The sequence below is a fragment of the Pan troglodytes genome, chromosome 18 (assembly GCF_028858775.2).
Source record: "Pan troglodytes isolate AG18354 chromosome 18, NHGRI_mPanTro3-v2.0_pri, whole genome shotgun sequence".
Lineage (NCBI taxonomy): Eukaryota > Metazoa > Chordata > Mammalia > Primates > Hominidae > Pan > Pan troglodytes.
The window spans coordinates 85,771,862-85,787,926 of record NC_072416.2 but is presented as its reverse complement, the minus strand read 5'-3'; the positions used below and the strand labels follow the sequence as shown (position 1 = coordinate 85,787,926).

At 55.9% G+C, this 16,065-nt stretch overlaps 1 protein-coding gene across 5 annotated transcripts in view; it reads right to left on the bottom strand.

Moving 5' to 3' along the window:
• Window positions 1-13,195, bottom strand: part of JPH3 (junctophilin 3) — a 102,735-nt gene extending 89,540 nt beyond the window's left edge. Inside the window, exons 1-2 of one of the 5 annotated variants that reach the window (XM_063797928.1) lie at window positions 12,172-12,648; window positions 9,288-9,460 (exon numbers count right to left, since the gene is read on the bottom strand). In XM_063797928.1, the coding sequence (XP_063653998.1) occupies window positions 9,366-9,460; window positions 12,172-12,553 (477 nt within the window). In that variant the 5' untranslated portion in view covers window positions 12,554-12,648 and the 3' untranslated portion in view covers window positions 9,288-9,365. Of the gene's footprint in view, window positions 1-9,287; window positions 9,461-11,080; window positions 11,612-12,171 lie in introns of those variants that run through there. The other 4 variants (XM_016930339.4, XM_016930338.4, XM_009431397.4 and 1 more) reach the window with 4 other exon arrangements.
• Window positions 13,196-16,065: the final 2,870 nt, after the last annotated feature.

Here is a 16,065-nt window from a genome sequence, read left to right as displayed (position 1 = left end):
GAGGCTGGGTCAGGCGACCCAGATGTGCACAGAGTTTGAGACTCGTGACTGGAGCTATGGAGTCCCTGCTCCATCACTTCCCACTTCTGTTGCATCTCTGAGCCTGCTTCCCATCTGGAAAATGGGGGAGCCATGCTTTCCCCACAAGGAGACGAAACAAATGAACAGGGAAAGCTCCAGGGCCCGGCCCCACTCACTGGGCAGGAAAGAAACACAGCAGCTGTCACTCAAGTCCATGCCGAGCTGGCAGAGAAGGGCTCAGGACAAGAAAGAAGGTTCTGGGTATCCCATGTTGCCTGGATGCTGACCCCAAGGGTACGGGGCCTCCGGAAGGGGGCGAGGTGAAAGACCAACTCTGCCTGGGTCTACTCCAGCCCAAGCCTCCACCAGGCCTGTAGGAATCTGCTGATCCCGGCCTATTTTTCTACTCACTGTGCAAACTGAGATCAATCTGGGCACGCTTAGGCCCCAGGGAGGATGGACAGGTTCTTTTCTGGGGATCTGTGGATGGGTCCCCGGGAACCTGTGAACCCTCAGGAGAGCCACCAACCCTCATGTGTGCAGGGACCTTCCTTTATTCTGGGAAGGGACGCACAGCTCCTCACGTGTGCAGGGACCAGCGTTTATCCCGGGAGGGGACACGCGGCTCCTCGTGTGTGCAGGGACCAGCGTTTATCCCGGGAGGGGACGCGCGGCTCCTCGTGTGTGCAGGGACCAGCGTTTATCCCGGGAGGGGACGCGCGGCTCCTCGTGTGTGCAGGGACCAGCGTTTATCCCGGGAGGGGACGCGCGGCTCCTCCTGTGTGCAGGGACCAGCGTTTATCCCGGGAGGGGACGCGCGGCTCCTCACGTGTGCAGGGACCAGCGTTTATCCCGGGAGGGGACGCGCGGCTCCTCGTGTGTGCAGGGACCAGCGTTTATCCCGGGAGGGGACGCGCGGCTCCTCGTGTGTGCAGGGACCAGCGTTTATCCCGGGAGGGGACGCGCGGCTCCTCACGTGTGCAGGGACCAGCGTTTATCCCGGGAGGGGACGCGCAGACCCCCTTGTGTGCAGGGACCAGCGTTTATCCTGGGAGAGAACAGACAGCTCCCCACGTGTACAGGGACCTGCCTTTATCCTGGGAAAGGACATGCAGCTCCTGTGTGCATGGACATGTGTTTATCCTGCGGGGGACGTGCGGACCCTTGTGTGTGCAGGGACCAGCACTTATCCTGGGAGGGGACGCACAGCTCCTCCTGTGTACAGGGACCTGCCTTTATCCTTGGAGGGGACGCACAGCTCCTCCTGTATACAGGGGCCTGCGTTTATCCTGGGAGGGGACGTGTAGCTCCTGTGTGCAGGGACCTGCCTTTATCCTGGGAGGGGACACGCGGCTCCTCGTGTGTGCAGGGACCAGCGTTTATCCCGGGAGGGGACGTGTAGCTCCTGTGTGCAGGGACCTGCCTTTATCCTGGGAGGGGACACGCGGCTCCTCACGTGTGCAGGGACCAGCGTTTATCCTGGGAGGGGACACTCGGCTCCTCCTGTCTGCAGGGACCTGCTTTTATCCTGGGAGGGGTCACGCAGCTCTGTGTCCACACCACGCTGGCAGTCCCCCAAGCTTACAAATTGCTGGGAGTGAAACCTCTCTGCCCCTGCTTCACTGTGAGACCTGGGGCAGGGCCCCTCCCTTGGTGGGCCTCAGTTTCCTCATCTGTAAAGCAAGGGGGCCCCTGGAATGCTGGCTCCATCAAGAAAGGCACCTCGGAGCGCCGGAAACAATTCTGCAGCCAGAAACAAGTTTGCAGCGCTGTGATCTCAGCGAGTGTGACCCCGTGAGCCTCACCTTTCCTGTCTTTTAAATGGGAGCGGAATGCCTTATCTCAAGGCATTATCTTAAGGAATGTAAGATATAACGTCTATGATAAAATGCCCAGCACAATACTTGGAACAAAATAGATGTTTTAGAAAGAAAAAGTGTTTTTCTTTCAAAGGAATTCCCTGGCTTTGCAGTTCTAGGTTATCATACACAGTCAGCCCTCTATAGCTTCAGGTTCCAAGTCCACAAATTCAACCAACTGCAGATCAAAAATATATTTAAAAACAACACAATAGGCTGGGCTAGGTGGCTCACACCTGTAATCCCAGCACTTTTGAGAGGCTGAGGTGGGCGGATCACTTGAGGTCAAGAGTTCAAGACCAGTCTGGCCAACATGGTGAAACCCCGTCTCTACCAAAAATACAAAAATTAGCCAGCCATGGTGGTGGGCACCTGTAATCCCAGCTACTCGGGAGGCAGAGGCAGGAGAATGGCTTGAACTCGGGAAGCAGAAACTGCAGTGAGCTGAGTTCACGCTACCTGTAATTCCAGCACTTTGGGAGGCCAAGGCGGGCGGTTCACGAGGTCAGGAGATCAAGACCATCCTGGCTAACACAGTGAAACCCCGTCTCTACTAAACAAAGTACAAAAAATTAGCTGGACATGGTGGTGGGTGCCTGTAGTCCCAGCTACTCGGGAGGCTGAGGCAGGAGAATGGCGTGAATCCAGCAGGCGGAGCTTGCAGTGAGCCGAGATCGCGCCACTGCACTCCAGTCTAGGCGACAGAGTGAGACTCTGTCTCAAAAAAAAAAAAAAAGAAAGAAAGAAACGTAGGTATTGTGCTTGAAAAATTTCTAGTCTACTTTATTTTCCTTTATTTTTTTTGAGACAGAGTCTCACTCTTTCACCCAGGATGGACTGCAGTGGCGCTATCTTGGCTCACTGCAAGCTCCGCCTCCCAGGTTCACGCCATTCTCCTGCCTCAGCCTCCAGAGTAGCTGGGACTACAGGTGCCCGCCACCAAGCCCGGCTAATATTTTTTTGTATTTTTAGTAGAGACGGGGTTTCACTGTGTTAGCCAGGATGGTCTCAATCTCCTGACCTCCTTGGCCTCCGCCCGCCTCGGCCTCCCAAAGTGCTGGGATTACAGGCATGAGCCACCGCGCCCGGCCTCTAGTCTATTTTAATGTACTATATTAATTTCATGAACCACTTGACCCAGAGTTTGAAAAACTCTTACCTACAGCTGCAACTCTAGGCCCTGCTTGCTGTGACCAAATACTCAGGCTGAGACCCCCGCCTTAAAGTTTCCAGTGTCAGTGGTCTTGGATGGACCCCGGCATGGGTCAGTCATCAAAGCTCCCAAGTGATGTCCAGCTACAGACGCTCCAGATGAGTGGTCCTCAACCTGCGCTGAACGTTAGAATCACCTGGAATGTTTAAAAAATAATCCCAGGCCAGGTGCAGTTGCTCACACCTGTAATCCTGTAAAAAAGTTGTTCACACCTGTAAAAGCACTTCAGGAGGCCAAGGTGGGTGGATCGCTTGAGCTCAGGAGTTTGAGACCAGTCTGGGAAACACGACAAAACCTCATCTCTACAACAAATACAAAAATTAGCTGGGCATGGGGGTGCATGCCTGCAGTCCCAGCTACTCAGGAGGCTGAGGTGGGAGGATGGCTTGAGCCCAGGAGGCAGAGGTTGCAGTGAGCCACGATCACACACTATTGCACTCCAGGATGACAGACGGAGCCAGCCCCCGTCTCAAAAAAATTAAAATAAAAAGAATCCCAATGCCCAGGCTGTACCCAGAGGACCTCAATCAGCACCTGTGGGTGGGGCCCGGGCATCTGCATTTTCTAAAGCAACCTAGATGAAGCTCATGCACAGCTAGGGTTAAAGTGAGTGCACCAAGGCAGCATCTCCTGCACTGGAGCCACCTGAGCATCTCCAAACACACATCCTGACCCTGGAGGTCGGTGGCAGGCCTGACACCCTGCATTTCTAACCGTCTCCCAGGGACATTCTTAGTGACTCGAATGTGTAGCCAGGCTTAGGAGGCACAAGCCCAGGACTGTGGTTCTTAATGTGAGGTCCCCAGATCAGCAGCCTCAGCATCGCCTGAAATTTGTAAGAAATATAAATTCTTGGGTGGCATCCCAGGCCCAGAGACTCAGGGGTGGGGCTGTAAATCTGTGTCTTGACACACCTTCCAGGTGGTTCTTTTAACACTCAGGCTTGGGAAGCACTGGCATAGAGCAGCAGACAGAGGCGGGCCCATGTCCTGCCCAACTCAGACTCCACCAGCAGCAGAGAGAGCGACTCTCGGTGTTTTTGGAAAGCATTTGCACCAGCGAGCCTTCCCTGGGTCCAGAACAATACCCATGACATTCATAGGTAGGAGGGAGATGGCACATGTTGAGAAGGAAAAAAATGTCATGACTAAATCATAGAGATGGGGAAGCTGAGGCTGAGGGAGACGTGGCCTCGAACAAATCTGCAGCCTCAGGCTTGGGATAACAACTCTTACCCTACTGCCCTTCCAGACTCAACTCAGGCACTGCCTACCCCCAGAAGCCTCTGCCGCTCCTTCAGGGACACACACACCTGCCCTGCCCCTCCTCAGGTCCCTGCCCTGTGGTGCTCCCATTCAGGACCCCCACTGTGGCATAAGAAACCCTGAATTATTCCATATATCTCGGTTTTGCATCCCTGTTCAGACTCCTTATTCTTCCTGGTAGAACATAGGACATCCTATTTCTTGCATTTTCATTTTTATGTGTTTGTTTCTTTTTTTCCAATCTTCCACGTTACCACAAACTCTGTACTGCGTACATAGTCAATACTCAGCAAATACTTAAGGCTGATTCACTGAGGTTGGACCTGAGCTTTTCTGTCTTTGTGCCTTGAACACGGTCTGAACTTGGCAAATGCTTCTCCAATGACTGAATGAATCAAGCCAAGGAAAAGGGAGCAGTAAAAAGATAGTGAGGAATTAAGCAGACTGGAGGGTACTCATCTTTCCATGGGTCTTTCTTTGCACTTTGCAATGAATGCTACTCATTAAATCGTGGTCCAGAAATGCCTCCCCGTCATGACTGCTGGTATCGCTCCATTATTCACTGCATTCAACACCATCATCTTTCTCATATGAAACACTGGCAGTCTCTTAAGGAGCAATGACAAAGCCAACCACGAAACAAAACTGATCAAGGAATTAGAACAGGCATGTTTTAATGCTAATTGTAAAGTGAGACTGAACTGTGGACATGAGGGTCTGAGAGAAAAACTTTCCTTTAACTACGTCCAATTCTAAGGTCTTGCAATGAAACAGGCATACGAAATAATGATGGTAAACAAAATTACCAAATACCACCGCATTTACTTGCACAAGTCATTCATTCCACAAATATTTATTGACCACCACGTGCCAGCACCATTTTAGTCACTGGGCACATGGCAGTGACCAGCATGGACACAAACCCCTTCCCATATGGAACTTACACTCCAGACCAGTGCTGCCCAATAAAGCTTTCTGCACTGATGGAATGTTCTGGATTTACATTGTCCAATATGGTGGCCACTAGTCCCATGTGGCTGTTGAGCCCGTGAAATGTGGCTGGTACTGGTTCGTGGCCTGTTAGGAACCCAGCCACACAGCAGGAGGTGAGTGGCGAGTGAGTAAGCAAGCAAGTGAAGCTTCGTCTGTATTTACAGCCGCTCTCCAACGCTTGCATTACTGCCTGAGCTCTGCCTCCTGTGAGATCAGCAGCAGCATTAGATTCTCATAGGAATGCAGAGCCTACTGTAAACTGCTCATGCCAGGGACTTAGTTTGCACACTCCTTATGATAATCTAATGTCCGATGATCTGTCACTATCTCCCATCACCCCCAGATGAGACCGTCTAGTTGTAGGAAAACAAACTCAGGGCTCCCACTGATTCTACATGATGGTGAGTTGTATTATTACTTCACTATATATTACAATGTAATAATAATAGAAATAAAGCACACAATAAATAGAATGCGCCTGAATCATCCCAAAACCATCCCTCAACCCTGGGCGGTAGAAAAATTGTCTTCCATGAAACAGGTCCCTGGTGCCAAAAAGGTTGGGGACCATTGCTCTAGAGGACTCACCCATTGAGGCAGATGTAAAGAGAATGGTGGTGAAACAGTTTCACTGACTGGTACAGACAAATCATTCCTTTGCCTGCCTTCGGCTGTGCACCTATGACCCCTGTTATGCTCCAAGAGAAGTGAACACACATATCCTATGGCAGGAATACACCTTAGACTTCAGAGCAACTTCTATACATCTTACTAAAGTCTCACCCTAGGCCGGGCACAGTGGCTCACACCTGTAAACCCAACACTTTGGGAGGCCGAGGCAGGCAGATCGCCTGAGTTCAGTTCAAGACCAGCCTGGCCAACATGGCAAAACACTGTCTCTACTAAAACACAAAAAATTAGGCAGGTGTGGTGGCGTATGCCTGTAATCCCAGCTACTCGGGAGGCTGAGGCATGAGAATGACTTGAGCCCAGGAGGCAGAGGTTGCAATGAGCCAAGATCACTCCACTGCACTCCAGCTTGGGCTACAGGGTGAGACTCCATCTCAAAATAGATAAATAAATAAATAAAAACAAAAAAATAAAGTCTCACCCCCAAACCCACCTCCACAAGCTGGGAGCTGCTCTCCCAGTTGACCAGCAGAGGATGTTACCTCAGAAGACACTCACTTCTTCAGGAAGGACTGACAGGGTAGGGGTGAAAAAATAGGCAGGCATGCCAAGTGGCAGCCCTTCCTGGAGCATGGAATCCATGCACCGACTGAGTAGGAGCAGGCACACTTCTTCTTTTTCTTTTGAGATGGGGTCTGGCTCTGTCAGCAGGCTGGAGTGCAGTGGCACCATCTTGGCTCACTGCAGCCTTGACCTCCGGGGCTCAAGCGATCCTCTCACCTCAGCCTCCTGAGTGGTGGGACCACAGGCGTGCATCACCACACCTGGCTAATTTTTGTATTTTTTGTAGAGACGGGGGTCTCACAATGTTGCCCAGGCTGGTCTCAAACTCCTGGGCTCAAGTGAACCTCCCATCTCGGCCTCCCAAAGTGTTGGGATCGCAGGCGTGGCGCCCACATCTGGCACAGGCGTAGGCACACTTCTGGTGGTTGAGTGTGCCGGAGGGTCCAGGACCAGGCGGTCACTGGCAAGGAGAGATGGTTTGGCTTGAAGAGGATGCCTAGAGCGAAAGTGACTCCAGCCGTCCACCCCACCCAGGCAGGCAGCCGGGAGCGCTCTCCAAGGTCCTGAAGGGACTGCCTCTCTTCTCTTCTCCTCTCCTCTCCAGACTTGGAAGACAGCACCTTACTCAAGTTCGAGCCAGGACCCCAGTGCAGCGGTGGCTCCATCCACCGCATGGCCTCTCACAGCCAGGAAGCTACCAGCGGGGGAAGCGGCCAGTCCACGGAGACACGGACCAATGTGGAAAATTCACACCAACATCACCTATCCTCTAGTACTCACAAGTCTTTTTGTCATCTAAGGACACAAAGGGCGTTACATTCAACATTATTAGCTCACAGTTGAGAGCTCGTCATATTTAGAGTTGTGGAGGCTTGGGGAAAACAGGAAGAAAAAGTCTTGGAAAGGAACAGCAGAGGCTCCTGCCCCCACCCCCACACTCCACCCCTTCTTGCTCTCTCCGGCTGGGTGTCCTCAGAAGAGAAGGGGTCAGAGTTCTCTCTCTCCTTCTCTGTGTCAGCTGGGGCTGCTCACTCACTACTCCAGATCGCTGCTGTAGGCGGGTGCTGGTCCTCACTCCCCGGCCAGCTCATCTCAGCATTCCTCACACAAAGCCCGTCAAACGGCCTCACGGCCGACGTGGGTAGGGGTGCCCTTCAGCCACATTTGTTTCTCAGCTATAACTGGCAACAAAAAAATAGCTGTTTGCTTCTTCCTTTCTCTTTTCACCTTACGGAGCCTTTCACCACCCGCCCCCCGAAGTAGCGGAAAGAGAATCTCGGAGAAAACGCTTTCATCTCCAACTGCTCAGGGCTTACTTCTTGTTTCTGAAATGAGTTTCTGTTGGCATAATCTCCGCACCAATGAACCTGATTCCTTCTAACCTGGGCACTCATTTTAAAAAGAAATTACTTGTTGCATAGTCATAGCCAAGCACAAAGCATATGCCCCATGGTAGTTTATTTTGTTGAGATGAGGGATTTTTCTCCCTAAAAGGGCACTAACAGCATAAACGTGTGTTTAAAATGGAAACAAAGCACACCACTGCCTCTGTCATCTGAGCTCCCCGTTTACAGGCCTGGTGGAGATTCAGAGTCCTTGGCCAGTGGAGAGCAAGCAAGGCCGCAAGGGCGCAGTGGCTGCGTTCTGGGGGACAGGGTGGAAAATGTCTCCGGGTGGCAGGTGTTTTGTGCGCGTGTGTGTGCGCAGGCGCCTGGGGGGATCTGAATTCTGACTGTGGGTGTGTGTGATTTGTGTGGGTTGAGGAATCTGGGCCGGTGAACGGGACCTGAGTATGAGGGGGAGAGGCTTGGGCGTGAGATGACTCATATCTTTCAGGGTGTAGGAGGGCTTATTGGAGGGGGTAACTTTCGATTCGAGGGGTTCTGTGTACACAGCACCCGAAGGAAAGATCTATACCTGTGCGGTGCAGCACCGGCATGCATGGTGGGCCTCAGGGGGCCAGGGGTCCTGGGCAGGGTATGGGTTTGCCCGTCTGTGCATGGGCATTCACCTGCAATTCTGGGCCACTGTACGCACAAGAGAACGAGAGATATAAACGAGAGGAAAGAACAGGAGGTGTTTTTACACAGGGACATTTAGAGAGCGACGTACCTAGCAAAGGCCCAGGCTCTGGGACGGCTGTCCTGAGCGTGATGCCTGCTGGTTCCTCCCAACCCACGCCCACTGGGAGCCTCCACTTCCCAGTGTGGAAAATGAGAACAACAAGAAAATCACCCTCTAGAGGTGTAAGAATTAAGGGCTGTAATTCATTTAACACTTGCCACATGCTTGGCAGACAGTAAGTATCTAATGTTGCTATTTAACATCATTTACATGATCACCAGTCTCCTGTCCAGATGTTGGTTCTAATAATGATCATTGTAAGTGACATGCATTGCCTGGAAACTGTAATGAAAAAACTAACGGTAAATAATAATGTATGCTTACTATATTCCTGGCATAGCCACGCACACCATTCTCAATTAATCCTCACCCACCTTACAGGTATTGTTATCAACCTTTTGTAAAGATGAAGAAACAAGCTCAGAGAGGTTAAGTAACCCAACCAAGGTCACAAAACAGGGCATGTAGGGCAGGGATTCAAGCCCAGGATGCAAGCTGGGGTTGTGACTGGAAGCAGGTGTGCCTGTACCCCACACCCCCAGGCCTCACCATGCAGACGGTAGAAGCTACTCAGCTCAATCAGGGAGGACCCTAAGGGGAGGACACACCTGGAGGAGGAGGAGTTGGCACAGGTGTCCCCAGCTGAAATTCCACACCAATTCCAGCTACATGTGGAATACGCTGGCCGCTGGTGCATCATTCATGAAAATCGCCATTTCCCCAAGTCAGCGCCCAGAGCTGGGCTGAGGTTCCAGAGCTTTGCTGATGGCTGCCCAATATTCCCCCACTTCCTGTGCAAAGGAAAAGTCAGAGTGGAGCTGGGGCCATTAACTCCTTCCTCACTGCGACATGGCTGTCACCACCCACCAGTTGACTGGGAAGGAGGCGTGGAGGTCTCTGCCCCATTCTGGCGATCCCCACACCCTGCAGGCTCCTTCCATGGGCTGCCTGGGGACACTCAGTGCCACAATCACCCCCTTCCCAACAGGAAGCTGGGAGCCCTCCAGAAAAGTGGCCCAGATGTCCAGGCCCGAGTCCCCAAGACCAGAAGGGTCAATTCTATTTCCTGTCATGCCATGTTGCCAACCAAAAGGGAGAGCCGGCCATGAAGCTCCCCATCTGCATCCCTGCCTGGCTTTGCTTATGGGAGAGCTAAGAACCGCATACCCCTTGAGAGGATGTTGACAATCTGGGCTTCTTCCGGCAATGTGATGCGAGAACGAGGGGGGTTTGGTCCCAGACAGATCGGGGATCCCTGCAGCCAAAGGCTGGGACTCCTGAATCACACAGCCCGGGCCTTACTGGCCTCATCTGTAGAATGGACATGATCAGGCAGGACCACAAGGAGGGGAAGGGCTTAGAGGAGCAGGATGCTGAGGGAGCTGTCTGGCTGGAGTGGAGAGCCCAGGGAAGTGGACCTATAGAGAAAAACATCTCTCCCCTTAACCCGTCAGATCCTAAACTACATGGCCAGCCACAGAATCAGATCCTTTCTTCCCTAAAAAGTCACAACATAATCGCCGCTCCTTCTCCCTCAAATGTAAGCTCCGTGAGGGCAAAGATCTGTGTCTGCTTTGCTCAGTGTGGTTTTTCCAAAGCCTAGGACACCTGGCTGTCTGCTTTGCTCAGTGTGGTTTCCCCAGAGCCTGGCACACCTGGCTCATAGCAAACATTCCATCAGTATTTGTTGAATGAAAGAAATGATTCCTCAGGACTCTGGAGATGTCTGAGGAGCGTGGGCAGAGTGGGGTGCTCAGCCTCACCCCCAGATATTCTCGGGAGTTTCAGAGACAACGAAAGCCCTGGCTCCTCTCGTCCCCATGCCCTGCGTGAGCCCGGCCTGCACAGTCCTCCTGGAGCAGGCTCAGCCAGGAGCACCTCTGGAGGACAGGTCTGCAGAGCCTCCTGGCCAGAGCCTGGGGGTGATAGCAGCCCCTGGGCTCCAAACAGCCCAGCTGGAAGCGCCAGGCTGCCTGCCTGTCTCAGCCACCCACATCTGCTGCCCGGGCCTCCCTGTGCCTGCACGCGCGCGCACACACACACACATACACACACACACAGGCCCACAGCCTGGAACCAAGGGAGCACCGTCTGCTCCCGCCCGGCCCTTAGCGCCCCAGGGTCAGGGAAGCTCTCCAACCTGCTCCATGAAAACAACAACGGCACAGAAAAGGCCGCCTGAGACCGGGGCTGGGCACGGCTTTGACAGGCAGGAGCATTATATAATTAACTGCCCCAGACTCCTCCTCCTCTTCGGGTAATAACGAGCCCTGCTTTTCAGTTGCATAAGCCAAAATAATAATTACTCTCCAGCCCCCTGCCACTCCTGGATGTGGCCGTGGAGCAGGTGTTCCGAGCTTTCTTCATGAGACTCGGAGGCAGCGAGCGGGCGGGGAGGACTAGAGCACACGTACGCTCAGGATTTTTATTCCCGGCAGAAGCACAAGTCATTGCTGCGTCTCACTCCCTTCCCAGGCATCCATGCCTGAAACAGGCGAGCCGCCCGAGGGAGGCAGAGGACCCAGTGCCTCTGAGGATGAGCTCCCACATGGGAGTGGACTGGTCGGGGAAGCCAGTTTGTTTGGGGTCTGGCTTCCAGGAAAGGACCGGCTCCGTGCGTGTCAGGTGCACTGAGGAGTGGATATCGGAGAGTCCGGGCAGGCGGGCAGCTGCAGAGCCGGCCAAGGCTCCCTGCACAGAAACCATCTTACAGCAGCAGCAGCAGCAGCAGCAGCAGCAGCAGGCAGCTCCCTGGCTTCCGGCCCCGGCTCTGCCCCGAATGTGGTGGCATCTTAGAATGAAGGCACAGATCGATTCCCTCAACTAATGGTGAAAACGATGCAGCCACTGAAAGACGAGATTCCTGGGCTCTCACTGAGCAGATGGGCCTCCCTCCTCCCTCCAGCAGCCTGCTTCGACAGCGCTAGTCCGCGTCCAACCACCTAGAAGTGTACTGCCTGGCTGTTTTGGTTCGGGTTGGCATCCCCCGCCCCTAGCGCTCCCCATCACTCCCTTTCTCTCGGCTTGGGCAGATTCGGGGCTGAGGAAGGCCCTCGGGCGCTGCAGGAACACCAGAAGCGAAGCTGGGGCCTGATCGAAGGGCGGCCTCCAGGGTGGGGGGCAAAGCCAACAAGGGGAGGGGCCCTTCTCCCAGCCACCTCTGCCCTTGCTGGGTTCCCCAGGGCCGCGGGCCCAGCCTGGCCCTTCCCGCAGGTCTCCGGCCTGCTGTGTCCGACGCACGGAGGCTCTGCTGGGCCCCGCCTGGCTCTGCCCCTGGAAAGCCCCCAACACCCTTCAGCTGGCACAGGGGCACTGTCCCCACCAGGCAGCGGGGCAACCTGTAGCCAGGAGCCGCCGTGGCCTCCAGGGAAGCCCGGGAAAGGCCCCTGGTGCCCACGGCCCAACCGGAGGACGCAGCTCAACTTCCCCAGAGATCCACAGAAGGGGCGCGATCGGAAGCACGTCCCACCCGCCCCGGCCCGGCCCGGCCCGCGGCACCTACCTCCGTCCGAGTAGGTCTCGGTCCCGTAGCCGTCCTGCAGCCCGTTGCTCCAGGTCCCTTCGTATTTGGCCCCGTTGCCCGCGCACTCCCGCACCCCGTAGCGCCCCTTGAATCCGTGCGTCCACTCGCCCTTGTACACCCACTTCCCCTTGCTCTCCAGGCCGATGCCGTGGCGCTTGCCCTGCGCCCAGGTGCCCTGGTACGTGTTGCCGCTGGGCCAGGTGTAGACGCCCAGCACCTCGAAGCCGTGGCTCCACGAGCCGGTGTATTCGCCTTGGCCCTTGGGGCCGGTGCAGACGCCATGGCCGTGCGCCTTGCCGTCCTCCCAGCCTCCACAGTAGGACCCTCCGTCGTCAAAATTAAACCTGCCCCCACTGGACATGCATGTAACTCGGTTCCAGATCCCGCAAACGGTGAAAACGGACTCAGGCGATCGACACAGCAGAGTCGCGGCCGCCGGCGGCCCTGGGTCGCGAGCGTTTTCCGGAGGAGAGGAGGACGCGGCCCCGGAGCGCGGTCTCGGGCGCGGGCGGCCGCGGCGCCGGCTCCGGAGGAATTTCAGTCAATCGGGGGCGATTATTCCTTTTCGAGCTGCGCCGCGGAGCCTGACCAGCGTCTCGCGCTCCCGCTGGAGACAGGACCGGAGGGGAGGGGGAGGGGAGGAGGGAGGGAGGGGGCAGGAGCGGCGGCGGCGGGGCCCGCGGCTCCACCTCAGCGGCGAGAGGGCCCCTCGCCGGCAGCCCCGCGGGGAGGGCGCCGCGCCGAGGCCGGGCGGGGGGCGGCTCAGGCCCGGGCCGCGGCCCCCCACCTGCGGCTGCCGCGCTGCGGGCGCCCGAGGGCGGCGGCGGGGCCCGCGGGCGGCGGCGGCGGCACGGGCGGCGGCGCTGGCGGCTGCACCATATTGGGGGCCGCGGGCCGGGCGCGGGGCGGCGGCGGCAGCAGCAGCAGCAGCAATGCGGCGGCTCGGGCGGCGGCGGCGGCGGTGGCGGCGGCGGCGTGCGCTCCGGGCCCGGCTCGCGCGCTCGGGCCGCGCGGCGCGCGCCCGCACCCCGCCCGCCCGCGCGCCCCCGCCCGGTCCCCGCCCGCGCACCCCCGCCCGCCCCCCGCCCCCCGCCCCCGCCCCCGCCCCCGGAGCGCGGCGGTCCCAAGAGGGGCGCGGCCCGGCAGGCTAGGGCGCGGCGCGCGGGCGGGGACCCCGGGCGCCCCGCCCTCCGCGCCCCCCGCCCCGCTCTCCCCGCCCTGGGCTTCCCCGGGGCCCCCGCCGGACTGGAAACCGGGGTCCAGCCGGGGCGCCCCCGCCCCCTCCGGGAGTGGGATTTAAAGGCACAGGAACTGCGTCATGGGAAGGCGCGCAGCACTCAGGGCGCCCTCGGCCCCCTCCCGGGAGCTGGGCGGTGAGGCCTGCAGAGCAGGACCTGCCAGCTGAGCGCCCCTACCCCTGCCCCTGCCCGCCCCCGCGCCTCGCCCCTCCCGCCGGGCTCGGATCTGCCCCGCCTGCCCCTGACTCGACTGAGGCCCTTTGCAAACCACAGGTGGTTTTCTCCGGTGACAAACAATGCTTCCTTCTTCCTTCCGGGCAGCTTGGGTCCAAGAGTGGGGGGAGGGGGGTTACCCCAGAAAACAGGGATTTGGCGAGTCCCTCTCCCCTATAAATTAAGTGAGAGTCGGGACACACGCATGTATCTTGGAGCAAAGTCACCCGAATTCCGTGCGCCCTGCGCCCTGGCCAACAGGTAGCGCCCCCCCACTCGGGGAACGGTCGCGCTTTTGGGGAGCAAAGTGGGACCGCCATTCGGGCGTTTCTAGGTCTCTCTCTAGACATACTCTCACCCTCCGCCCCCCTTCCCACGCACAAGAGAGTGTCTGATTCTTGGATCCGAGCATCCTGGGATCCATTTAAAATGCATTTCCTGGACCATAAATCCTCAGGCAGTAGCCGGCGTCCCCAACCCTCCTGAAATGCATGCCGGAAATGGCAGCAGACCGGTGCAGTGGGCTGATGGGGGTGTGGAGGCTGCCCAGGGTCCTCACTCCTGGGAGTGTAGGCCGGTGACCGCAGCGCGGTGAGCCAGAAACTGCAAGCCAGGCCTGGAGCCTGAGATTAGGACAGGAGAAGAGGTGCGATTCGGACCCTCCAATCAGCCAGGAGCCCTGCTCAGATCTTCCCCTGTCCGAGAGAATCAGGATGGTCCCCACTCTTGGCTCACTCTTGGCTCACGGGGCTCTCAGGAAAATCAGCCCCTCCTGGGAGTCCCAGAGTTCAACCTCAGTCTCTTGCCTTGGGCACCAAAGCTCCCTTCCCAGAGTACCAGCAGCCAGGAGGACAGTCACCTCCTCATACACCCACTGTCAATGAGGAACATTTAGGGCGATCGGCTTTGTTTTGTTTTGTGCAGTTACAGTGATTCATTGAGCTTTCTAGCGCTGTCTCCCTGTGCCCCTCTACAGAAGTTCTCTAAATGTCTGCGGTGGCATCATTGGACCAGCTACGTCTTGGACTTTATTGGAAGCTGCCAAATTGCTTTCCAAACACCTGGAGCAATTGACCTCTCACCCTTCAGTGTGCCTGGGTTTGTGGTTCTCTATTTCCTGGCCAGCACTGGTGTCCTCAAACTTCTGATTTTCTTTCCATTTATTTTACTTTGTTCATCTAAATGGGTATGAAATAATATCTCTGGGCTGTTTCATGTCCATGGAAATTTCTCTGTTGTAAATGTGTGGGCCAAAGGAACTGCACCTTGTCCTCAAGAGATTCGGGTCGAAACCTTGGCTCCGGGGCCCACCAGCAGTATGGCTTTGGGCAGTCACCTAATGTCCCTGAGCTCAGTTTTCTCATCTGTAAAATGGAGATGGCAGAGTTCCCATAGGGTTACCGTGGGAATTCAAAGGCTAGGCGCCCAGCACTCAGTAAGCGCTCGGGAAGTGGGAAGTAATGTTACTGGAAGCCAGCCCCCCAGGGAGGGTCATGGATTCCTGCATGGAGACACCCAGCCCTCTGCCTGTTGAAATAAACATTGCCACCACTCGTATGTTCTACTTTTCATTTCTTCCATTTTATTTCCAACCCTTTTGCTGCTGAATCAGCAGCCCTCCTTCACACAAGCAGTGGATTGCAACTGAGATCCTATTGAAACACGGTGGTTGCTTCCAAGCAGTTACTGGTCAGCACCTTCCATCTTTGGCCAGTGTACACTCCGCTCCCTTGCAGTTCCAAGACCCCCACCTCCAACTGACCCTCTCTCATCTCCTGCAGTCAGTTACTCCAGCGGTGACAGGCTCTAGTCTCTGAAATGCAGATATTACAGGCATTTGTTCTGTGCAATTTGGAAATCACCGCCCTCCCGATGAAGTAGGGCTGGCAGTATTGATTTCATTTTGGAGGAAACTCTCCAAGCCTATAAACATAGTACCACCCAGCCATTTAAAAACAAAAACCAGGGAGAAGGATAAAAAAGCTGTAACCCACATGTGAGCCAGGCACTAGGATGAAGACAGCACATTAGTCATCTCATGGACTCAGGTGATTTGGAATTACACTCTCCTTTTTAAAAGAATCACTTTTCCCCACCAACGTAAAGTGCCTTGCCAGAGGGAAAATAATGACTGGGCAGGATTCGAGCCCAAGTCTGCCTGGCCTTCCAGCCTGCACCCTTTCTGGCCTCCAGGCATGGGTCCTTGCTGTCTCTTTTGCCTGGTGCCTCTTCCCATGACAGTAGAGCTTTCTGGTCTCAGCTCCAGAGAGGCTTCCTGACTAGTGCAGAAAGAAAGCTCCCCCTGCATCCCCACAAAAGCCTATTGATCTCCTTCAAAGAACTGAGCCACGATCAACTTATCTGTGCTTGCCTTCTTGTCTTTGCCTGTGTTTACCATAACACTGTGAAATGTCCACGAGAT